Source organism: Lepus europaeus, chromosome 21, assembly GCF_033115175.1.
Source record: "Lepus europaeus isolate LE1 chromosome 21, mLepTim1.pri, whole genome shotgun sequence".
NCBI lineage: Eukaryota > Metazoa > Chordata > Mammalia > Lagomorpha > Leporidae > Lepus > Lepus europaeus.
In genome coordinates this window covers 1547856-1572200 of record NC_084847.1, presented here as the reverse complement: position 1 = coordinate 1572200, position 24345 = coordinate 1547856, and the positions used below count along the sequence as shown (strand labels likewise).

Below are 24345 nucleotides of genomic sequence, written 5' to 3'. Positions count from 1 at the left end.
TAGGGGATCAGGCGGCGAATTGAGCAGCAGAAGCAGTGCCCAGGGCGTGGCGTTGGGAGTGGGCTGGGAAGTGACGGGGGGGGGGGGGCGGGGGCAGTCCAGGCTGGCAGGAACACTGCAGGTCCACACCTTGTGGGAGAGAGAGAGGCCTGGAAGCCCCCGTCCGTGCTGCCAGTGCCCCCTCCCCTGAGTGGCCCAGAGGCATTTGTGTATCTGGGGAGGCTTGGCATCCACAGACTGACGGACTGCTTCCCGGGAGCCTGTAGTGAGGCCTTGCTGGATACCGAAGAGCCATGGTAACCTCCCCAGGGACGCCGATTGCCTCGTTACCTCATTCCCTGCACCTGAAGAAGCTCCGCAGCCTGCAGGGCAGGGGTGGGGCTGAGGCCGCCGCAAAGATCAGGACGGTGGACAGCAGCCCACGTTTCGTGGAACTCTCCCAACGGCCCCCCTTGGCTTAGGCCGTTCCAGCCTCTGCCATAGGCATCATAGTAAACTCAGAGCCAGGGATTCTGGGGAGACAGCGCCTCCAGCCGTGGATAGAGCCAGGGACCCTCGAGCTCGGTCCCCACCTGGGCCTGCCCCCAGGCTCTGGGGCGGCCACTGCAGCTGGGATTTGTCCCTGCTCAGCCACACAGGGGTGGCTGAGCGAGCAAGTCGACCTGGGACTTGTCTCTGTGCACCTCCACGTATGTTACACGTGAGTCATAGTCATGCCGCTGTCTTGATGTGTCGTGAACCTGTGGGCCTTTCAAAGGGCATCGAGAAGTCAACGTGAATTAACCCCCAGCGTGTCACCGGTACAAGAGCTGGCCTGCAGACCTGCTTGTCTGAAACAAAGCCTTGTGGTCAAGTACCCCTGCTTTTTGTAAACTTTTTTTTATTTTTTAAAACCTTTATTTGAAAGGCAGAAGACGGGGGAGAGAGCTTGCATCCACTAGCTGACTCCTCAGAGGCCCACAGCAGCACTGCTGGGCCAGGCCGATGCCATGAGACAGGGACGGAATCCAGGTCTGCCATCCAGGGGGTGGCAGGGAGCGAACTCGGGCCACCATCTAGTGGCTCCTGGAATGCATTCAGCAGGACACTGGAATTAGTGGTGGAGCCGGGACTTGAACCCAAGTACGCCAGTACCAGCTGCAGGTTTCCCAACCAGTAGCTTAAACCCTAGGCCAAATGCCCACCCTGTACTGTTGTTTTTTTGTTTTTTGTTTTTTGACAGGCAGAGTTAGACAGAGAGAGAGACAGAGAAAAAGGTCTTCCTTCCGTTGGTTCACCCCCCAAATGGCTACCGCGGCCAGCGTGTTGCGCCAATCCGAAGCCAGGAGCCAGGTGCTTCCTCCTGGTCTCCCATGCGGGTGCAGGGCCCAAGGACTTGGGCCATCCTCCACTGCCTTTCCGGGCCACAGCAGAGAGCTGGACAGGAAGAGGGGCAACCGGGACTAGAACCCGGGGTGCTGGCGCCGCAGGCGGAGGATTAGTCTAGTGAGCCACGGCACTGGCCTGTTGTTGTTGTTGTTGTTTAAGATTTATTTATTTGAAAGGCAGAGTTACAGAGAGGTCTTCCATCTGCTGGTTCACTCCCCAGATGGCCACAACAGCTGGAGCTGCACCTATCAGGAGCCAGGAGTGTCTTCTGGGTCCCCCATATGGGTGCAGGGGCCCAAGGACTTGGGCCATCTTCCACTGCTCTCCTAGGCCATAGCAGAGAGCTGGATCAGAAGTGGAACAGCTGGGACTCGAACCAGCACCCATGTAGGATGCCAGCACTGCAGACCAGGGATTTAAGCTGCTGTGCCATAGCGCCAGCCTCCCACCCCCCCAACTGTTTTTTAACTGACTACAGCCGTGATACCCTGTGGCGTGTAAGCTCTACCACTGTGTGAGCCGCTTCAAGGAAACGTGTAGACGGGGACCTCCCACTGGGATGCTGCAGCCAGACGCACAGACCAGCAAAAGCACCAGGGTCCACCGTGTGCTGTGCCAAATGTTAGTCATTTTTTCCCATTTTTAAAGAAAACAGAGTTTTACTGCCTGCACCCTGCCCACCTGCCCAGAGATCACGTGTTGGCCACACCTGGGACGCATCCAGCCCCCTTCTCAGTACAGCACCTGAGGCCTTGGCCAGGTGGGCTTGGGTCTGCACCTGAGGCCTTGGCCAGGTGGGCCTGGGTCCACTCTTTCTGGCTCACTCCCTGCTGCCACCTCTGTGTGGAAGTTCCAGCCGCACGGCACAAGTCACTGTTCCCCTCCCCAGCCCGACTACTGAGCTGCTCGTGGCCAGCACCCTGTGTCCCCTCCTCGCCGAGCCTTCCAGGGCCAACCCTGTGTGTCACTGCTGCACGGGCGCCCAGAGTTGGTCCCTGTCCTCTCCAGTCTCCTGTGATACTTAGCTCCGGTCTCAGCAGGTACACTTGCAGGCCACACACTCTGGGCTGAGAATGCTACGTTTTCATCCCCACGTCTGTAGCCGGTGCCGGTCACACAGCAAGCACAAGGGAGACGCTTGTTGAACGCATGTCTTCTGTGTCGTGTACCCGCAGAGTCCATGGCCACCACCAGCAGATGTTAAGATGCCTTCCTGGCTGAAGATGCGCCACCTGCCAGGGCGCGTGTTTCACGCCTTTGGCAGCATGAGCAGAGTGTGGTTGGCGGTCTCTGTGTGGCACTGGGTCGTCTGTTTGGGGCTCTGTTGAGGCCCCCTCTTTCCGCATACCGTCCTCTGAGCCTTGCATCTGTGGAGGGGGGCACACCTGAGCTCAGAACGCAGCAAGGACGCGTGCCGTGGTGGGACAGCCTTGTGCCTTGTACAGGGACCCCGTCCACTTCTCACTGGTCTCCAGGCCACTCGGCAGTGACCTGTGTGAAGCATTACCACCACGCTGCTCCACACGTACGGAGACAATACCTTCGAGTGGATGAGTACATAGAGGGGTGGGCTCTAGGCACGGCAGCTGAGATGCCGCTGAGACGCCCCTGTCCCACGTCGGTGCCTGGGTTTGAGTCCCAGCTCAGGCCTGATTCCAGCTTCCCGCGAATGTGCATCCTTGGAGGCAGCAGGTGACGGCTCAGGCACTTGGGTGCCTGCCACCCTTCGGAGAGAACCCGATGGAGTTCTGGGTTCCTGGCTTCGTCCTCACCCAGCCCTGACTGTTGGAGGCATTTGGGAAGAAAACCAGCAGATAGAAGATTCATTCTCTCTCTCTCTCTCTCTCTACCTTTCAAATAAAAGAAGATAAATATTAAATATTTTTAATTGAATGGGCACATAGAAATTAGATGTCAAATTCAAGCCCACAATGGAGGAGAAAACACACACACAGAGGTGGAGGTGTTTGGCATTTCTCCAGCGGGCTGCCAAGCCGTGGCCCCTGAAGACCAGGTGCCCACAGACTGGCACGACCAGTGGCTCTTAAGCCAATGGCAGTTACAGGAAGAACTGTTTTTGGAGGAATCCTGGCGAGCCATCCAGAGCATTCTCAGAGATTAGAGCCCCAAGTTTGCAGTAGCTCTGCGCCCGGCCAATTGCTCACCTGAAAACTAGCGATGAGATACTCGAGGGCTTGAGTAATGTTTAATTTCTCAACAGTAAGCAAATAGGGCTTTCGGGGGGTGGGGGGGAGCGGTGATTGGCTTTCCCCTTCCCGACCGTGTCCCTGGGAGGCCTGAAGTGACCCCTCTTCAGAGGGAAGTTCTCGAAGGCGCTCTAGTGGGGCGGGCGGCTCCACCAGCGGCCAGAGTCAAGCCTGTTTGCCTTAGAGTAGCGGCCAGGCCTGGATCGCGGCCAGCCCCACTTCCAGGGACCCTGCTGCCCGTGTGGAGTGTTTGCAGAAGCGTTGACTTCCTTCTCCCGTGTACATTGCTTTCATAACCAGAGAGCTTTCCAGATTTTGTAATTCTGGGGTTTCCTCTTTTCAGCTTCTTTCACTCAGACAGCAGACCCAAGTAGAGGTCAGTGAGACTTAGTTGAAGCGCCACACACACGAGGCAGCAGGCCGGCGAGACGCCGGTGCGGCAGTGCAGCTCGCGGGCTGCGTGTCTCCTGTCGGTTTCTGATGTTCGGGGAGCCGTGTGTAAGATTTTTACAAAGACAGTCCCTTTTGTAGGCTCTGCAGGATGTGGGGCGCGGTGGTTAAGAACACACACTCGACGTATACAATGGGCCGAGGTTCAGATCCTGGCCCTGCAGCGTCCCTGTCCTGTCTCCTCGGGCCACAGAACTTCCTCTTGGTTTCTTCGTCTGGCAAAGCGGGTTGATGGCAGAGGCCGGGGCCGAGTGCGGAGGCTGTGGAAGCGTGCTGCTTCCGTGGCCATGCGCCGGGCGGCACCCGAGAGCTACCATGGAGGCACCTGCGTCCCGACCGCGTCTCTGCTTCAGTCTTCCCCGGGGTTAGCCAGCATGCTTGCAAGGGGAGAGATGCCTCGTGAACATTTTGCAAATAGCATGAGCGTGCCCTCCATCTGCCCAAAGGTGACGGACAGTCATGCCGGGGAGGCTCCCGCCCCTCCTGATGTCCCTGGAGGCCTCCGCTCTCCCACACCCCTGGGCCACCCTGCCACACTCGAGAGGCTCGCCGGCCCCGCCCCGGAGCCCTCTGCACAGGGCCACCGCCTTCCAGACAGTGCTGCCGTAGCCCTGCAGGGAGACCCACGGTCCGAGCCTCTCCAAGATTCAGGTCAGTTCTGGACTGCGCGACTTGTGCCCTTCCCTCCCTGCCTGGGCCTGGGGGGGACAGGATTCAGCACCGGGACGTTTCCTTTCTCGGCCCGGCTTCTCTGACCAGAGGCTTCTTTCTGGTCCTCCCTGGTGGAGGCAGGACGCTCACCTTGGCCACACCAGCTGCCCATCTGGATGGCCTTGTTGGGCATGGCCGGTCCCACCTGCAGGCAGGGCCCCCTCCCCCTCTTTGCCTGAAGCACCCCTAGAAGCCGTTCACGAGCCACGGGCCTGCTCAACGGCAGTCTCTCCCCGCGTCAGTCCTAGAAGTGGGATGGTTTATTAAGCTGCCACTCGTCACTGCCTACTGTGTTAGCCTCCAGGGCCTCACATTTTGACCATGTGGTTCATTAAAAGTCATCTTAAATTAATCTGAAATAATTCCTTGCAGTTGTGTCTTCTACCGACGTTCACTGGCTGCTGCTTAAAGCATCCGTGTTTAAGTAGTCAGAGACACATCGACAGCTGCATCTTTTTTTTTTTTTTTACAGGCAGAGTTAATAAGAGAGACAGAGAGACAGAGAGAAAGGGCTTCCTTCCGTTGGTTCACCCCCCAAATGGCTGCTAAGGCCGGCGCGCTGTGCCAATCCAAAGCCAGGAGCCAGGTGCTTCTCCTGGTCTCCCATGGGGTGCAGGGCCCAAGCACTTGGGCCATCCTCCACTGTACTCCCAGGCCACAGCAGAGAGCTGGCCTGGAAGAGGAGCAACCGGGACAGAACCAGCTCCCCAGCTGGGACTAGAACCCGGTGTGCCGGCACTGCAGGCAGAGGATTAGCCTGGTGAGCCACGGCGCTGGCCTGCATCTTTTTTTTTTTTTTTTTTTAAAGACATTTCTTTATTTGTAAGTCAGAGTTAGAGAGAGAAGGAGGCGCAGAGAGAGAGAGAGAGAGAGAGGTCTTCCATCCACTGGTTCACTCCCCAGATGGCCACAACAGCCGGAGCTGCACCAATCCGAAGCCAGGAGCCAGGAGCTTCTTCCGGGTCTCCCACGCGGGTGCAGGGGCCCAAGGACTTGGACCATCTTCCACTGCTTTCCCAGGCCATAGCAGGGAGCTAGATCGGAAGTGGAGCAGCCGGGACTCGAACTGGCACCCATATGGGATGCCGGCACTGCAGGAGGTGGCTTTACCCCCTATGCCACAGCGCCGGCCCCAGCTGCGTCTTTTGTAAAAAGTACCTATTTGAGAGGTGGAGAGACAGAGAGGGAGCTGCTGTCCGCTGGCCCATCCCCACCTGCCCACGAGCTCTGGGAGCTCAGTGAGCCCTCACTGCTGTCCCCGGCTCTGCACTGGCAGAGGGGTGGGACAGGGGTCTCTCAGGGGGACGTGGGCATGGGGGACAGCGGCCGCCTCCGTGGCGCCTCACCTGCGAGGCTGACCGCCCACCCCGAGAGCAGTGATGCTCGCCGGCGGGAGCCAGCAGGAAGGAGATCGCTCTGCCCCGAGCTCTGGGGCCGCCCTCTGCGTGCTGTGTGCCCTGTGTCTAACCGAGGGTGGCTTTTGGTCAGGGTTTGCCATGGATGACCCGAACCTGAAACCCTCCACTCCCCAGGGCCTTTCTCCACGTGAGGACACTGAGTGGGGAGGGGCTCAGCCTTCCTGTGGCGCCCAGGAGTTGTCCAGGGTCCCTGCCCTCACCCCTGCCCCCCCCCCTCAGGCTGCACAGCTCTGTCTGTATGCCCTGAGCCGATGGAGCCGCCTCCTTTGGTTTCCTGGGCGCTGGGGGCTCTCCCTGAGCTAGTTCGGACCACCTCCTTCTCTCGCAGGTTAGCATCTGGTGAACCCCTGGTTAAGTGCTCTAAATTTGGTGCTGTGGGTTTACCAGTGGAGGACGCCTTTGTAAATCTTAATTCTGCCGTCACTTGTGGTTGGTCGTCATCTCTCAGCAGCTTTCTCCTCCAAATTTAAACGTTACATTCACACGTCACGTAGATCTGCAAGCGTGGCTTAGTCCTGTGCCGGCACCATGCTGGTAACGGTGGCCGGAGCGCCTGTCCTCAGACGCCAGCAGGACAAGGTGACCAGTCCTCCGCCCGCTCCTGGTCCCCCGTTCCAGGCCTGTGCGTCCATCTCCCCCACAGCCCTCTCAAGTCTTAGCTATCGCCACAGCTGGGACTCCCCGGCGGGTCTTGTTCCCCGGGGGTCTCTCAGTGGAGGATGGAGTGGTCAGACGGGACTCCCACAGGCTGGAGCATTTGCTAATAGAGAATTCCTAGTGACCACAGACGGTGCCTGCAGAGTGTGGGTCAGAGGACAAGTCCACCTCAGCGGTCACGGTGTGCGGTGGACTTCTCATTCGATAGGGAGCAGAGAAGCCTCCAGACAGGCACATGGTTTTTGTTGGACCACACAGGATAGGGGGGCGGCCAGCGCTCAGGTGTCTCAAGAGGAGGTGAGAACGGTGCAGGAAGACGGCCCGTGGCTCTTCCCTAACGCAGACACGGTGCTTCGGTCGCGTGCCCACACTGTCTGTCCTTGGCTGCAGGGCCGCCGTCCCCTGCTGGCGAAGATGGCCGCGCTCCGGCAGCTGGCACTGTTGCTCTGGAAGAACTACACTCTGCAGGTGGGTGTGGCCCCAGGAGGGCGCTGGGCGGGGGCACACGCAGGGCAGGACTGCTCCGTCAGCGGGGCTGCCTTTCCCTTCCAGAAGCGGAAGGTTCTGGTGACCGCCCTGGAACTCTTCCTGCCCTTGCTGTTTTCCGGGATCCTGATCTGGCTTCGCTTGAAGATCCAGTCGGAAAACGTGCCCAACGCCACCGTCTACCCGGGCCAGTCCATCCAGGAGCTGCCCTTGTTCTTCAACTTCCCGCCACCAGGGGACGCCTGGGAGCTCGCTTACGTCCCTTCCCACAGTGACGCTGCCAGGGCCATCACCGAGTGGGCCAGGAGGGCGCTGGTGATCAACATGAAAGGTGAGACCGGGGCACAGGGGTTCCCGCAGCCGCTGTGCCCAGCAACTCCTCTCCCGGCCGTCACCGTGGCCCCCCGGGCGCCTCTCTGTCCAACTCAGTTACGACGGGTTGAGGCCTGGCCAGCCATGTGCCCAGAGCTGTTGGGGACCAGGGAAGCAGTGTCTGGTTCTGGGGTGCGGCCGATGACAGCAGCGGAGACGGGAATCCCCAAGGATTCCTGAGCAGATCCCAGCCAAAGGAAGCAGTGTAGCCGCGGGGGCAAGCGCAGCCGAGCGCGCAGCGAGCCCCCTTTTCTGGACGTGGCCCCGGCTGTCGGCTTTGAAGAAGGGTGAGGGTTCGGGGGTCGCCTGCTGTGCCAGAGATGGAGGCTCAAGTCGTAGGGAAGGCTCCCGAAGCCCTAGGAGATCTAGTTTCCGTCTGCAGAAGACCTGAAGCTCCCAGGCCCCTCACGCGGATGGGACAGGCGGGCAGCTGGCTCCCACGCTCTCTCCGCAGTCCGCGGCTTTCCCTCCGAGAAGCACTTCGAGGACTACATCAGGTACGACAACCGCTCCTCCAACGTGCTGGCCGCCGTGGTGTTCGAGCACGAATTCAGCCACAGCACGGACCCCCTGCCCCTGGCGGTGAGACTCGCGCTGCACCCCGCCCTGTGCTGAAGTTGTCACTCGGGGTCATCAAGCCCTCAGTCCCTCCCCGGGGGCCGGTCCACCCTGTCCAGGCTCCGGGGCCTCAGCCCCCTCCCCGGGGGCCGGTCCACCCTGTCCAGGCACCGGGGCCTCAGCCCCCTCCCCAGGGACCGGTCCACCCTGTCCAGGCACCGGGGCCTCAGCCCCCTCCCCGGGGGCCGGTCCACCCTGTCCAGGTACCGGGGCCTCAGCCCCCTCCCCGGGGGCCGGTCCACTCTGTCCAGGCACCTCTGTGTGCATGGGAGTAAACGTGAGACAGTCCTCTGGGTCCCACAGTGCCACCTTGATCCCTGCTAAAGGGGGCCAGATGACGTTCAGCCCGGTTCAGAACAATCTAGAAAATCTATCCGCCTGTACACACTGCCTTTCCACCCCTTTTGGGTCCCTCGTTTATAAAAGGTTTTGCTGTTTCCAGGCCTCTGGGTAGACTTGAGTAGGAAAGACAGGAAACTGGTACTGGGGACGTCAGCCTGATCCAGAGGAGAAAGAAAAAGGAAAGAACTTTGTGTGTGTGTGCCAGCCTGGCAGCATTGAGATTGCAAAGCTGTCAACCCCATCTCGGGTGGTGCGGGGCCCCAGTGATCCTGAGCAGGGGCCATCAGCCACGCGTCCCCCGTGAGGGCACGTTGTCAGGTGTCCCAGAAGTGCCCCGAGGACTTCCCCCACCCCCGCATTCCGGGCACCTGGGACCTGCGGTGTTTTCGGGGGCGGCGAGTTCAAGGTGTGACAGCTGCGGTGATGCCCCCCCCGCCCCAAATTCTCCCTCGTTTCAGCAGGCGTCTGCTCCTCAGTCTGGAGCTCAGAACACGAGGTCGTCTGTCTGTCTCTGCAGGTGAAATACCACCTGCGGTTCAGTTACACGCGGAGAAACTACATGTGGACCCAGTCAGGCGCCTTCCTCCTGAGAGACACCGAGGGCTGGCACACCAACTCCCTCTTCCCACTGTTCCCGAACCCGGGACCGAGGGAGCCTGCGTCGCCCGATGGCGGAGAGCCCGGTGAGAAGCGCTGGGGCTGCCCGAGGGGCGCGGCTCTCGCATTTCTGTGCGGGAGCACCTGCCTTGCTGCCTGGAGGAGGAGGGAGGAGCATCAAGATTGGCTCCTAGGATCTCAGATAACTGAAAACAGCCCGGGCTGTGTCCCCCGTCCTCCGTGAGACGCTGGCTGCTTTGGCTGGCGCTCGATCTTTGGGCCTGGTTTGCATCTCCCTCTCCCCCTGGCCACCTCTGTGTACAGTTTCAGGGGCTTTTTAAGCTCGGCAGTCCTCATGTGTCTGACCCGTGGTTCAACCCGCTGAGTGCGACTTGACTGCGAGCTGACTCTGGGCTGCTCCGGCACCCCGGCAGTTCTGACCGCGGCCTGCACTGCCTGGCCTTGGCAGGCACTTGGTGTGCTTGCCTCCTCTGAAGCGCGGTGTGTCTTGGAACCCAGCCAGGGAGAGCCGGGAAGTGACGAGGACCCGGCGCGAGAAGCAGCCCCTGGGCCGTGGCCAGCTGCAGGCCCTGGTCCGGGGTTCAGGGCGTTCTGAGCTGGCCATTCCACTTGTCTGGAGAGCCCGTCCGGCAGGCAGCAGGGTCCGTGAGAGGTTTCAGTGGAGGATGCGCGAACGTCCTTCCGTGGAGCAGCGTCTGAGGGCGCTGTTCAGAGCCGTCAGGGTCTGTCCTCGGGCTGACGTCCCACAGCAAGACTTCAGACCCTGATGAGGGCAGGAAGGGTGTGAGGTCTGAGGCACCCCAGAAGGCCCCAGACAGGTCCCCAAACCCAGGGCTCAGAACGGACCGTGTGCAGCTGTCCCTTGGGCCACTTGTGGCTGCAGCAGCAGACGCTGGCTCCTGAGCCCCGGGCTGGCTGGGGGCTCCTCATCCCCCTCCCGTTAGTCAGGGATAACTTCCAAAGCTCGGAACACATCGGAACACATCCCCAGGGTAAAGGCTGGCAGATTTCAGAGCAAGCTCAAAATCTTCCAGAAGAGAGGAAGCCCCAACCTGGATCTTGGAGCAAGGGGAGACCTTGTGGCAGGTGACGGAGGCGGGCAGACGTCTTGTGATGGGGTCTCTGGTACCCTGCAGCCACCTGTTCCACCCCAGGCCCGTTTTGCCCCCCACTGCCCCCAAGATGTTCACGTCTTGGACCCATTAATGCCCTGATGAGAATTCAGCGCCCAGGGCTGTTCTCTGTGGTTTATTTATGACCACAGACACAGCATGGGGAGGAAGACCGATCGCAGGTGATGGCTGGTGCCGGGCAGCCACCAGCCAGGAGGACGAAGGCTGCAAGGCCGCACCCCTGCCACCTCCCGAGAGAACTGTGCGATCACGTGGCAGCCAGGCTGCTTGTAGGACAGGGCCCGAGCTCAGCTGTGTGGCGACTCCCCAGGCCTCTGTGTCCCCATCTGTCCAAGGCGGTAGAGCAGCTGGCGGCGATAATTCACCCCCATCCAGCCCTGGCCTCAGCGCGCAGCAGGCGACGCTCATTGAGCGCCTGCTCTGACTGCAGCCATGAGAAGGCTGAGCCAAGGGGACAGCGGAAGTGCGCACATGGCAGCCCCACACTGGCCGTGCGTGGGTGGCTGGGCCTTCGCTCTTTGGGAGGCTGGAGCCCAGGACTCCAGGTGTTCTGAGAGTCACTGCACTGTGTAACCGAGGGTGCCATGCCACCCGCTCCTGTGGCCTGAGTCCCCTCTCTGTCCCGAGCCCCAGGCCTGGGGCCCTCAGGCCTTCTCCTGATGGGTCTCTCCAGGACCTCATGCCCACTGGACGACTTTGCCCCTGCTCCCCCTTCCCCGCCCCGGGCCTTTTTCCTCCTGAGAGTTGTATTACAGAGCACTCTGGGGAGTCGGAAGGAGCAAGCGCAGGGACGTTACAGAGCGCACAAGCCTTGTCGGCCGGCACAGCCGCAGCCCCCCCACCAGCGTGGTCCACAGCCTCGGGCCTGGCACCTGTGCCTGCCGGGTGGTGTGGCAGCTCAGGACGGCAGGGTGGTCGCCAGCTGCCCCTGTAGGCCCAGCCTCATCACGGGGCCCTTGAAAGCAAGCAAGGGGTAGAAGAGGGCAGACATGAGGCCACAGGGGCGGGACCCCGGGGATGCTGCCTGCAAGCTCTGTAGCTCAGTGAGGCCCCTGCGGGGCTCCGACCCCCAGGACTCAGCAGTGCCCACTGTTCTCAGCTGTCATGGGCATGGCGATCCTGGGGACACTGCTCCACCCCCGCCCCTCGGAGGTGCCTTTCAGAGCGCCGCCCTCCACCTCCGCCTGCCTTGCCGACTTTCTTCTTGCAGCTCCCAGACTGCTAGGGGTCACCCTCTCAGTTGCTGTGGGTGTGGGATGTGTCCCCCCCCCTTCTCCCATGGGACCACTGGGCAGTGCAAGGCGCCCCAGGGTCCACAGAGGGGGCATCGGGCAAAGTCCCTCTGTGGCCCCTCCAGGGATGCCCCTGCACAGTTGGGTGCTGGCGGCTCTCCCGGTGAGCAGCACCAAGATGTGGCTTTCCCGGCCCCTGTTGTCCTCTGCTCCACACCCAGGGTACGTCCGGGAGGGCTTCCTGGCCGTGCAGCACGCCGTGGACAGAGCCATCATGCACTACCACGCCAACGCCTCTGCCCAGCAGCTCCTGCAGAAGCTCACGGTGACCGTGAAGAGGTTCCCGTACCCGCCTTTCATCTCCGACCCCTTCCTGGTGGCCATCCAGTACCAGCTGCCCCTGCTGCTGCTGCTGAGCTTCACCTACGCCTCGCTCACCATCATCCGCGCGGTCGTGCAGGAGAAGGAGCGGAAGCTGAAGGTGAGCCCGCGTGCGCGGGGCGGGGGTGCCGCCGGGACGCCCGCGGCTGTGTCGCAGGTCCCGAGACAGAGCGGTCCTGATCTCCAGGCTGCCCCGCCGTCCGCCCACACCCGCTGCTCTGTGGCTCCAGCCGGTCTTGGGGCTTCCTTGAAGTCAGGCTGCGTGTCTGGGTTTTCAGACCCTGGGAAAGCGTGCCGGTTCCTGTGTGGCGCGCTCAGGAGGGAAGGGTGGCCCTGGAGCTGTGTTGTGCGTCACGAGAGCCTTCAGCCCCAGGGGCGGCGAGGGCTCAGCACAGGGACAGGCCCTGGCCGACAGTGCAAGCTGCACGATGTTGATTTTGCTCTGTTGGACGGTGACGGCTGAACGGGAGGATAACTAACACTGTGTGCGGGTCAGGGGCTGCTGTGTTGGCAAACTTGGGCGTAAGGGAATGGGGAGTGAAGCCGTGAAGAGCACCACGGCGTCCCCCGAGGAGTCATCAGAATCCGCGGGAGATGCGTCTTGTGGAAAACCAGCCATGAATTTCAAACATCTCTCAGTCCCGCTTTCTCGGATCCTCCTGAAGCGTGCTCACGCGGCCACGCGGGCTCGATAAAGACCACCTGGGTGAACTTGGCGCCTGCCGCCACCCAGGAGTCGCCCAGCTTCCTCCTCTGCAAATGTCCAAGTGCCAGGCAGAGCCTTCTCAGGGCGAGTCTGTAACGACGGAGGGCGTAAAAGGCCGGGAAAGCCGACGGGAGGACGGGTCCGCTGGGCGCCGTCACCAACCTGACAGGCGGCCGTAGAGCAGGCTGTGCCGTGGCTCAGGGAAGCCTGTGCCTGTCACAAGCACAGACCCACAGGTAAATCAGGTAGGGCAGGCGGTCACCCACCGGCCGAGTCTGCGCAGTAGCTGCACTCCTCCCTGACAGTGCATAGGACGGGGAGGGGGCCGGGCGGGATTCCCTACGCCCTGCCTGAGTGGAGAGCCGCCCGGCAGACCCCAGCGCCCTGCCACCTGGCTCCTGCCTGCAGGCCACGGCGTGGGTGTCCAGGTCACAGCTGCACTCGCGTGTGCGGGGCACTGAGGACGCCCGCGGGGCTGCAGGTGTGACGCGAGCCCCCCCGCCCCCCGCAGGAGTACATGCGCATGCTGGGGCTGGACAGCTGGCTGCACTGGAGCGCATGGTTCCTCATGTTCTTCCTCGTCCTCCTCGTCGTGGTCTCCTTCATGACGCTGCTCTTCTGCGTCAAGGTGAGCGTGGTGCCTGCGGCCTCGGAGCAGCCGGGGTGCCGGCACAGGGCACCGGCGCGCTGTGGAACCCTGGGCTGCGTCCTTGGTGACTGTGGATGTTTGGGCCTCCCCCCGACCCCGGTCTGCCCCGTGCCAGCGCCAGGTTACCCCTGCAGGTGAAGAAGGGCGTGGCCGTGCTGACCAACAGTGACCCCTCCCTGGTGCTGGCCTTCCTGCTCTGCTTCGCCACCTCCTCCATCTCCTTCAGCTTCATGGTCAGCACCTTCTTCAGTAAAGGTGAGTGGTCTGGCTGCCCTGGACCGGAGTCCGTGGACGACCAGGGCTCGGGGAAGCCGGGCGCTTGTCTGGGCTGTGTGAGGTGAAGGGGTCCCCGCATCTGAGTGGAGGTGAGCCAGGCACTGAGTTACGGCAGAGCAGTGGGTGGGAGAGCCAGGGATGGCGGTGTGTGCCGCAGGTCACCAGGGGTATGGGGCAGGCCAGCAAGGGAGCCTCACAGGACGGCCCAGGACGGCGCTGAAAACAGGCCAGAGGCCAGAGCACACGGGCGGGCCCGGGCAGGAGCGCGGGGTCGGGTGAAGGGCCTGGTGAGCTCAGACGTCCGGCGGCCTCGTGCTGCCTGGTGAGCTTCGACGTCTGGTGGCCTTGTGCCGCCCGGTGAGCTCGGACGTCCAGCGGCCTTGTGCCGCCCGGTGAGCTCGGACGTCCAGCGGCCTTGTGCCGCCCGGTGAGCTCGGACGTCCGGTGGCCTCGTGCTGCCAGTGAGCTCCGATGTCCAGCGGCCTCGTGCTGCCTGGTGAGCTTCGACGTCTGGCGGCCTTGTGCCACCCAGTGAGCTCGGACGTCCGGCGGCCTCATGCCGCCCAGTGAGCTCAGACGTCCGGCGGCCTCGTGCTGCCAGTGAGCTCCAATGTCCAGCGGCCTTGTGCTGCCTGGTGAGCTCAGACGTCCGGCGGCCTCGTGCCACCCAGTGAGCTCTGATGTCCAGCGGCCTTGTGCTGCCTGGTGAGCTCGGATGTCCAGCGGCCTCGTGCTGCCTGGTGAGCTTCGAAGTCTGGCGGCCTTGTGCCACCCAGTGAGCTCGGACGTCCGGTGGCCTCATGCCGCCCAGTGAGCTCAGACGTCTGGTGGCCTCGTGCCACCCAGTGAGCTCTGATGTCCAGCGGCCTTGTGCTGCCTGGTGAGCTTCGACATCCGGTGGCCTTGTGCCGCCCAGTGAGCTCGGACGTCCGGCGGCCTCGTGCTGCCTGAGCGGTGCCTCTGTCCAGCTCCGTTCCCTCTGCTTCGTCTTCCGGGGACTGATGGCGTTTCCCGCGGTGCCTCTTATCCCGCGCTTCGCGCTTCGGAGGGTGTAGATAGTGCCTCTGCTCCAGCGTCCGCCTCGGGCCCCCCCTTCACGGCGTCCGTGCGAGCCGCTGAGTTGCCTGCCTTGTCCTGCTTCCTCCCAGCTCTGACTCACACCTTCCCACACACCGCGTCCTCGTTAGCACCACCCAGGCATCTCACTGTGGTCTGGTCCGTGTGACCCCTGGGGGAAATGCGGGCAGTGCGCCATCCCAGGCGCACCTGCTGCTCTGACTCACTCTATTGTTGTTCCTTGGGGAATGGTTCTTTGAATGGAGTGAGTGAGCGGTTGCTCAAGTGTTTTGGACTCTGTATGCCCAAAGGCGACTTTATTCTGCCTCCCTCCGGAGCGGACCGTGGGTTTGCCAGGCAGCCATCGCCGTCTGAGCCAACGGCCATCCCTGTGGGCAGGAGCCTGGCGCTGGCCTGGGTGCGCGGGTGCTGTGATCTGAAGGCTCCTGCCCGCTCTCCCTCAGGGCCCATTGGATCCTGCTGCCGGCATCGCTGGCATGCTCTCCTCTTGGGCCTCGGCTGCAGCCTCTCTGTTGTCCTTAGTGCCCTTTACCTCTGTGAGCTGGTGCGTGCATGGGTGCGGGTGTTTTGTGAACCCTCGGTCGGCTCACACACATCCTCCGGTCTTGCTTCTTCACCTGGTTTGTTGGGGGAAACCCTTCCTGTTTGGGGGGAAGCGTCTCTCCATCCACAGAGAAAAGCCCACGGCCGGCTTATTCTGTCTTTCTTGTTTGCCCACTCTGATGCCCGTGGAGCCCTCTGAGCGTGCCTGCGTGCCCAGAGGTGGGGCTGCAGCCCTCTGAGCGTGCCCGCGTGCCCAGAGGTGGGGCTGCAGCCCTCTGAGCGTGCCCGCGTGCCCAGAGGTGGGGCTGCAGCCCTCTGAGCGTGCCCGCGTGCCCAGAGGTGGGGCTGCAGCCCTCTGAGCGTGCCCGCGTGCCCAGAGGTGGGGCTGCAGCTGAGCCTCCCGTCCAGGGAGTCAGAGCCACGCCCAGCAGCCTCCGTTGTCTCAGCCCCAGAGGGCCCAGTTCTCAGGCTGTGTGTCCCCCGCCCCCGTGGCGGCTCCACCCTTCCCGCTGCCCGCCCCCTGGACTTGTCCTTGCCAGTGGACGGTCTCACAGGAGCAGGAGGGACAGATTTCAGTCCAGCCGCTGCGGCTCAGCTCCTTGATCCTAAGACCCTTTGTGTCCTTAAAAATTGATGACACCAAAGTGCTTTTCTCTCTGTATTCTTAAGGTCTATTTGTTTAAAGGCAGAGTCACAGAGAGAGAGAGAGAATCTTTCATTTGCTGGTCCACTCTCCAGGTGGCTACAACAGCTAGGTCTAGCCAGGCCAAAGCCAAGAACCAGAACTCCATCTAAGTCTCCAAGGGGGGTGGCTGGGGCCCAAACATTTGGGCCGTCTTCCGCTGCTCTCCCAGGACGTTAGAAGTGGAGCCACCCACGTGGGATGCCGGCGTCACCGGTGGCAGCTTAAACTGCTGAGCCGTAATGCTGGCCCCAAAGGGCTTTTCCTATGTGACATATTTGTCTGTATTTATTCTAGAGCAATGAATGTAAGAAAATCTAGTTGTTTTCAGTTTAAGGAATAGCCACCATAAACCTGCTGTAATTTACATAGATCTGCAAAACGGCCACGTTTCCCTCGAGTTGGTGAGGTGTATGCGCGTCTCACAGTTCTGCCGCCCTCGGTGGTGTCTGGGTTCTCCCTGTGCCCAGGCGGTCACCAGACACGGACGTGCAGCTGGGAGGGGCTCAGCGCCTGGCTCAGTGCAGGGTGCGAGCTGGGTGCTCGGTGAGTGAGTGAGGGAACAAGTGGACCAGGCAGGAAGTGGGGCAGCATGGGGAACAGGTGTGCGGCGATGTTGCAGGCAGCTGGGCTGTGGGGGTCCCAGGGTGGGACCTAGGTGTAGCCCCAGGCAGGCGCTGTCTCCAGGGGAGAGGAGGCAGTAGGCTGAGTACTGGGACTCCTGTCCCCAAGTGGACAGCTGACACAGGGGTCAGCAGCTCCTCCCCGCCGGCGGCTCCTGTGGAGCCAGGTTCCTGCACCCTGTGACCGTGCACACCCACGCACTATGCTGCCCCTGTCCCCTCTCGCCCGCAGCCAACATGGCAGCAGCCATAGGCGGCTTCCTCTACTTCTTCACCTACATCCCCTACTTCTTCGTGGCTCCTCGATACAACTGGATGACGCTGAGCCAGAAGCTCCTCTCCTGCCTCCTGTCCAACGTGGCCATGGCCATGGGAGCACAGCTCATAGGCAAATTCGAAGCCAAAGGTGAGTGTTGTCCTCTTTCCCTCGTGGGAAGTGCCGCCGGCGGTGGCCACTGGGGACGACCAAGGCCAGAGATGGCTGCTGGGGCTGAGGGGGTGCAAGGGTGCCACACAGAGCAGCAGTGGGAGCTGCAGTCCGGGGCAGTCCCAGAGGCTGCAGAAGCCACAGGGTGTGGGCCAGGGGCCTGGGGCTCAGAGGGCAAAGGGCAGGATGCCCGGTGGCAACTGTGTCTGATGACTTTTTTAATTAATTTATTAACTTGAAAGGCATAGTTACAGAAAGGGAGACACACAGTGAGAGAGAGAGAGAGACAGAGAGAGAGAGAGACAGAGACAGAGAGAGAGAGAGAGAGAGAGAGAGAGAGATCTTCCATCTTCTGGTTCACTCCCCAATGGCAGAGTGGAAACCAAGAGCCTGGAACCTCTTCTGGGTCTCCCAGGTGGGTGCAGGGGCCCAAGCACCTGGGCCATCCTCCACTGCCTTCCCAGGCACATTAGCAGGGAGCTGGGTCAGAAGTGGAGCAGCCGGGACTTGAACTGGTGTTCATACGGGATACCGGCGTTACGAACCTTGGCTTAGCCCTCTGCGCCACAGCGCTGCGCCCTCTGAAGGGCCTTGGTCAATGCAGAGCCCTCAGCCAGGGCAGGCCACAGCCCCTCCCCTGCTCCCCAGGACCTCCTGCAGCCCTGTAAGGAGGGCGGGGAGGCCCAGGAGAGAAGTGTGAGACCAGGAATACACGTTTTCCTCGTCCTTTGTAGAATTTCCCGGTTGCTAAGACGTCAGGAGGGCCGGACAGGACGCCTCCTTGGCTGACTGCAGTGGGCGCTGGGTTTGAGCAGAGGGAGTCCGGCCTTCTGGATGAGTGGGGGAGGGCACCTGTGTAGCCCCTCTCCTCCTCGCTCTCCGGAGGTGGAGGACAAGGCCCCATTTCACTTCCAAGCTTCCCCAAGCCCTCTCCCAGACAAGCTCTGCAGAGGCAGGAGGCTGCCGCTGGGGCCTGGCCTCTCTCCTTGCTCTGCTTCCAAGAGGAGGCTGAGAATGGTGTGGGCGTAGGGGGCCCTTGCTGTGCTGGCCTCCGCCCCCCTGGGCAGCCTCCCCTCCCCAGGGCCGAGCCGCACTCCCTGCCCTTCCCCGTCCGCAGTTCTCCATAGGCCGAACGCTCTCCCCTCCTCCAGCCGTGTGTCTTAGGCCGTCTGCTGCCACACAAGGACAGGTGAGACCAGGCAGTTTATAAAGAACAGAGCTGTATGGAGCTGGGAAGTCCCAGATCAAGGCGCCCGCAGGTGCGGTGTCTGGTGAGGCTCAGCCTGTGCTCCCAGGACAGCGCCTGGAAGAACCCTGGTCCCCACACAGCAGGTGCACAGAGGAGAGAGCCCACTCCCATAAGGCCTTCGAGAGCAGCACCAAACCTATTTGCGGTGGGGTTTGGGTTTGGACGCATGGGCTGGGAGGTGCCCTGAGACTCCGGCATGGTGCAGCTCCCGTTGTAGCTGTCTGCAGGGAGCTCCCCGTGTTGCTGTGTCTAGCTAGAGTTTTCCTTCTGCTGACCGAGGCCTCCAGCACTGCAGATTCTGAACGCGTGTGTGCCCGTGTGCAGGGGCGCGTGACCAAGTTCAGACGAGCATCGTCCGGGGTGCAGGTGCTTTGTAAAAACCATCTCCAAAGGGAGGCCTTCCCCCCTCAAAGTTCTGTTTGCGTTTCCGTAAGCAGAGATCTCTCGGGGTCTGAAAGTGGATGCTGACCTGGCTGGAAGGCAGCCAGTTCCATCAGGTGCCTGAACCTCGGGACACACAGGGACCGTGACCTTGACAAACCACGGAGAGATGAAATGTTGTGGACTCCGTTAGCGCTTTACACGTGTGTGCATGTGTGTGTATGTGTGTGTTTACATGCATGTGTGTTTATGCACCTCTGTGCTGATACTTGTGTGCGTGTTTGTGTTTCCTCACACGTATGCTGTGTGCGTGTGGGTTTTTTTAAGTTTTATTTATTTGAAAGAGTTACAGAGACAGGTAGAGATGAGAGAAAGAGAGAGAAGTCTTCTATCCATTATTTCACTCCCAAGTGGCTGTTCCAGCTACAGCTGAGCCGCTCTGAAGCCAGGAGCTTCTTCTGGGTCTCCCACGTGGGTGCAGGGGCCCAGACACTTGGGCTGTCTTCTGCTGCTTTTCCAGGCACATTAGCAAGGAGCTGAGTTGGAAGTGGAGCAGCTGGGATTCAAACCTGCACCCATATGGGACGCCAGTGCTGCAGGCTAGGGCTTTACCCCTCTGCACCACAGTGCCGGCCCTGTGCAAGCATATGTGTGTGCGTGTGTGTGAGAGAGAGAGAGAGAGACATCGGCTCAGTCCGAGCCCGTCTAGTCAGTAGCGAGCTTTGGCTGGCTGTATAACACAGTTTTGTGACTGCTGCTGTCTTAACGACTTGGAGAAAGTTGCCAGACCTGTTATAAAGCTGGGCGGGCAAGAGTCCTGCCGCCTTCGCAGACTGGCAGGGTCACGCATGTGACATGGGGCTTCAGGGTGCCTGGGCCCTCGCCGCCTGCCCAGTGTCGGCTGGTCTCCTGGTGCACTCTCCAGGCACGGGCATCCAGTGGCGAGACCTCCTGAGTCCGGTCAACGTGGACGACGACTTCTGCTTTGGCCACGTGCTGGGGCTGCTGCTGCTGGACTCCGTGCTCTACGGCCTGGTCACCTGGTACGTGGAGGCCGTCTTCCCGGGGCAGTTCGGCGTGCCGCAGCCGTGGTACTTCTTCATCATGGTGAGTGCCCGCGCCCTCCTTGTCGCTCCGCTCACCGCGGCAGGGTGGGTCCCCAGCACTGGGGTGGGGGCCCCCTCCAAGCCCCTGAAGCACGATGCCTGCTTGGGCTGGGAGAGAAAACCCTGCCCGGTGTCCAGGGCGGTGAACAGTGTGTCCCCAGGACCTTGGGATGGGTTCAGAGAGAGGTGTGAACCCTTCCCCCGTGGCGGCCGAGCGGAAGGGACCCACGCCTGCAGCCCTGCTGCCCCCAGCCATAACGATGCAGCTTCTTGGGCAAGCGGCCGCGCGGCTGGAGTAGCGAGAGCTTCCCACCCCAGGAGGCGAGCCCTGCTAACGCCTGGCACCCCACGCCCTGTGGCCCAGGGGCCTGAGCTGCACCTGCCTTACAAAGTGGGGTTGTGTGGTAAAACGTGGTTGAAACTTGCTTTTTGTGAAACCTAATAATACATCTTAGACGCTTTAAACGCATATACAAGTATCTGTAAGTAGAGCTTTAGGATTTTATCTAAACATACATAAACATGTTTGTTTTATGTGTTTTGTTTGTTTGTTTTTTAATTTGACAGAGTGGGTAGTGAGAGAGAGACAGACAGAGAAAGGTCTTCCTTTTTGCCGTTGGTTCACCCTCCAATGGCCGCTGCGGCCGGCGCATCTCACTGATCCGAAGCCAGGAGCCAGGTGCTTCTTCTGGTCTCCCATGGGGTGCAGGGCCCAAGCACTTGGGCCATCCTCCACTGCACTCCCGGGCCACAGCAGAGAGCTGGCCTGGAAGAGGGGCAACCAGGACAGAATCCGGCGCCCCAACCGGGACTAGAACCGGCTGTGCTGGTGCCACAAGGTGGAGGATTAGCCTGTTAAGCCACGGCGCCGGCCTGTTTTATGTGTTTTTTTAAGATTTATTTTATTTATTTGAAAGGCAGAGTGACAGAGAGAGAGAGAGAGAGGGAGAAACAGAGATATTCCAGCTTCTGGTTCACTCCCCAAATGGCTGCAACAGTCAGGGCTGGGCCAGACCAGAGCCGGGAGCCAGGAGCTCCTTCCAGGTCTCCCACGCGGATGCAGGGGCCCAAGGACCTGGCCATCTTCTACTGCTTTCCCAGGCCACAGCAGAGAGCTGGGTCGGAAGTGGAGCAGCCGGTTATTGTGGCCATTTGGGGAGTGAGCCAGCAGATGATATCTCTGTCCCCTCCTCTAACTCTGCCTTTCAAGTAAATAAAATAAATCTTAGAAGGAAAAACGAAGCAGCAGCAGGGAGCAGCTGGGACTCAAACCTGCAGCCCATGCAGGACGCCAGCGTTGCAGGGGCGGCTTAACCCAGCCTGCACAACGCCGGCCCCGTTCTGTAAGTGTGTTTGTATTCAGGCACACACCTTTTTTGGGAATCAAGTTCATGTATAACACCTGTCCAGTCTTCCCTCTCGGGGTGCAGCCCCACGTATTAACTCATCCTCTCCTGGGCTGGTTACTCAGGGCCACTTTTTTTTTTAAGATTTTATTTATTTATTTGAAAGGCATAGTTACACAGAGAAAGAAGGAGAGGCGGCGGCAGGGAGGGGGAGTCCTTCCATCTGCTGGTTCACTCCCCAGATGGCCGCAACGGCCAGAGCTGGGCCAATCTGATGCCAGGAGCCAGGAACTTCTTCCAGGTCTCCCACGTGGGTGCAGGGGCCCAAGCACTTGGGCCATCCTCCACTGCTTTCCCAGGCCACAGCAGAGAGCTGGATTGGAAGTGGAGCAGTCGGGACTCAAATTGGCATCCATATGGGATGCTGGCACTGCAGGCGGTGGCTTTACCCACTGTGCCACGGCGCTGTCCCCCAGGGTCACTTCTCTCTTCATTCTTTGATTTGACAAGTATTAATCTTACTGCATTGCACCAAACCCGGGGATGCCGATTGCTGGAAGCACCTGTTTCCTCATCACTTAGAAACATCCTGCAGCTATGCAGTGGTGCTTTGTAACAAAAGACACATTCTGATTTGAAAACCACGTCCCGTGTGGGACCTGTGTCCCTGCACCCCAGGGGAATGTGGCGATCCAGACACTGGGGGCTGAACTACACGTGGTGTCCCAGGGCTGCGGCTGAGCAGCCGCCACCGCTCCGGGCTCGCCCTCCGGTGAGCACCTTTCCCGGCGCCCTGCCCACACAGCTGTGTTGTCGAGTGGGTCTCTGTAGGCACCAGGCTGCCCTAAGGGCCGAGGATGGGGTCGGTGGTGGGTTCCAGCCCCTGGCACTGACCCTGCCGCCCTGGTGGCCGGAGACGGGGAGGGGAGAGGCTTCCTCACAGCAGAGGGGGGCTTGGCCCCCTGGCCTCTCGCTGGTCTTCAGGGTCCCAGCGCAGCTTGGGTGAGGACGCAGCTGGGGGAGGCGCTAGACGGGGCTCCTGTTCTGGACCGTGCAGTCGCCTCTCCCTGTGTTAACGTCCCGCCGACACACGCCTCTCCCTGTGTCACAGCAGGCCTGTGGCGCTCGTGTCCACTCATCACATCAGAAGAGCGAGGCTCTGAGTGTCGGGGAGCAGTCGACTAGGGAGAGGGCTGGGCTTGGTGCCTGGAGGGCTGGGATGTGGTCGAACGCCGGTGCTTGTTTGCCGTGACGTGTGCTTGTTGCCTTGTTCATCACACACACAACGACACCTCTGTCCCCGCTCAGCCCTCGTACTGGTGTGGGAGCCCGCGGACAGCCATGGGGAAAGAAGAGGACGCCGACCCCGAAAAGGCTCTCCCCACGGAGCACTGTGAGGCCGAGCCCGAGACCCTGGTGGCCGGCATCAAGATCAAACACCTGTCCAAGGTACCACTTCCCTGTGGGGCCACCAGCAGGTGCTCTCCGACTGCTGTCCAGGCAGAGCCCACGTGCCCTTATGTCTCGGCAGTGCCCGGTGTGGGGCCAGCGCTCACTTTCCTGGCTGTACCTCTCCCAGCTTCTCAGTAATGCTGATTCTGCTTAGCTGTGCTGGCCACCTTGGCCTCCTGGGTCCTCTGGCCCCCGAGGGACACTGAGGCACTCGTAGGACGCATGGGAGGTGGGAGTGGCAGGAAGAAGCAGCTGCTGCCCGTAACTTCACTCCCAGGCTCTCTGGTTGGGCGACGCTGGGCTTGGAGTCCCGGGGACGCTGGGACAAGCCTTCCAGAGGGTGCAGGAGGGCTGTGGAGTGAGCCCCAAGGGCACGGGAAGCCCAGAGCGGCCTCTGCCTTTCCCACAGGTGTTCCGCGTGGGGAACAAGGACAGGGCGGCAGTCAGAGATCTGAACCTGAACCTGTACGAGGGGCAGGTGACTGTCCTGCTGGGACACAACGGTGCGGGGAAGACCACCACCCTGTCCATGCTCACAGGTGAGGGCCGGCTCCCCCTCCGCCTACTCCCAGCCACCAGGAGTAAGCCCCAGCCCACAGGCCCAGGGGGACACACAGTGACCCTCGCCCCTCCAGCCTCTGTGAACCAGAGGCTGACTGGAACCAGACGGGAGCAGGTCCGCCCCCTGTTGATCATGTCCCGGCCCTGGCCTGCCACCCCTGGCTCTGAGGTTGGCCTTTGTCTGCCCCGGCGGCACAGGCTCAGCTCTGGGGCGAGGCTCGGTGCAGGCGATTTGCTCGGCACACGCACACGACTCGAATGAGCCGCTGTTGGGTGTGTGCTTCTTGTCCCTGGCCAGCCGGGGTGCCCTGGAGCGGGGCTGTGTCCCCCGCCCGCCTCACAGCTGCAGGCCCCTCACAGCCCACTGTGGCGGACAGCGGGGTCAGCAGGCCTGTCCCTCGTGGGCAAGGGCCTTGGGTTCAACAAAAGGAGCTGTGCTGTGGCAGGGGCTCCTGCCTGGTGCCGGTGAGGTAAGCCTCACGCTGGGCCGGGGTCTTCTGCTTGGCCCCAGGTCTCTTTCCCCCCACCAGCGGACAGGCGTACATCAGCGGGCACGACATTTCCCAGGACATGCCTCAGATCCGGAAGAGCCTGGGCCTGTGCCCCCAGCACGACATCCTGTTTGACAACCTGACCGTGGCAGAGCACCTATCCTTCTACGCCCAGGTGAGCCGCCGGGCGGGGCTGCAGAGGTGCTGGCGCCGGTGCTGGCAGGACCAGTTTGGTGCCGGTGTTGGCAGGCATCCAGGGCCTCTTAGGAAGAGCTGTTCTAAGGCCGGCGCCGCGGATCAATAGGCTAATCCTCCGCCTTGTAGCGCCAGCACCCCGGGTTCTAGTCCCAGTCGGGGCGCCGGATTCTGTCCCAGTTGCTCCTCTTCCAGTCCAGCTCTCTGATGTGGCCTGGGAGTGCAGTGGAGGATGGCCCAAGTGCTTGGGCCCTGCACCCCATGGGAGACCAGGAGAAGCACCTGACTCCTGGCTTCAGATCAGCGTGGTGCGCCGGCCATGGCGGCCATTGGAGGGTGAACCAACGGCAAAAGGAAGACCTTTCTCTCTGTCTCTCTCTCTCACCATCCACTCTGTCTGTCAAAAATAAAATAATAATAATAATAATAATAAATAAAAATTTTAAAAAAGGAAGAGCTGTTCTGGAAGGGCTGGGCTAAGGGCGGGCAGACTCCAGCAAAGCGGCGCCGAGGGAGGACTCCTCCCAGGCCGGGGCCTATGGGCGGACAGGGTCAGCCTCCCGCCAGAAAGGCCTGCCTCACGCCCCC

The 24345-nt window shown here is 61.3% G+C and overlaps 2 protein-coding genes across 3 annotated transcripts in view; both read left to right on the top strand.

Annotated features, from left to right (window-relative positions):
• RNPS1 (RNA binding protein with serine rich domain 1) overlaps positions 1-24345 on the top strand; it is a 426882-nt gene that overhangs the window by 377503 nt on the left and 25034 nt on the right. The window lies entirely within an intron of this gene.
• Positions 1-24345, top strand: part of ABCA3 (ATP binding cassette subfamily A member 3) — a 39742-nt gene that overhangs the window by 2286 nt on the left and 13111 nt on the right. For both annotated transcript variants that reach the window (XM_062180168.1, XM_062180167.1), the window contains exons 2-14: positions 4472-4676; positions 7202-7279; positions 7364-7628; positions 8124-8251; positions 9147-9312; positions 11834-12093; positions 13211-13327; positions 13483-13603; positions 16782-16955; positions 19532-19713; positions 22367-22507; positions 22920-23049; positions 23583-23737. In XM_062180168.1, coding sequence (XP_062036152.1) covers positions 7226-7279; positions 7364-7628; positions 8124-8251; positions 9147-9312; positions 11834-12093; positions 13211-13327; positions 13483-13603; positions 16782-16955; positions 19532-19713; positions 22367-22507; positions 22920-23049; positions 23583-23737 — 1893 coding nt within the window. In that variant the 5' untranslated portion in view covers positions 4472-4676; positions 7202-7225. The remainder of the gene's footprint in view (positions 1-4471; positions 4677-7201; positions 7280-7363; positions 7629-8123; positions 8252-9146; positions 9313-11833; positions 12094-13210; positions 13328-13482; positions 13604-16781; positions 16956-19531; positions 19714-22366; positions 22508-22919; positions 23050-23582; positions 23738-24345) is intronic.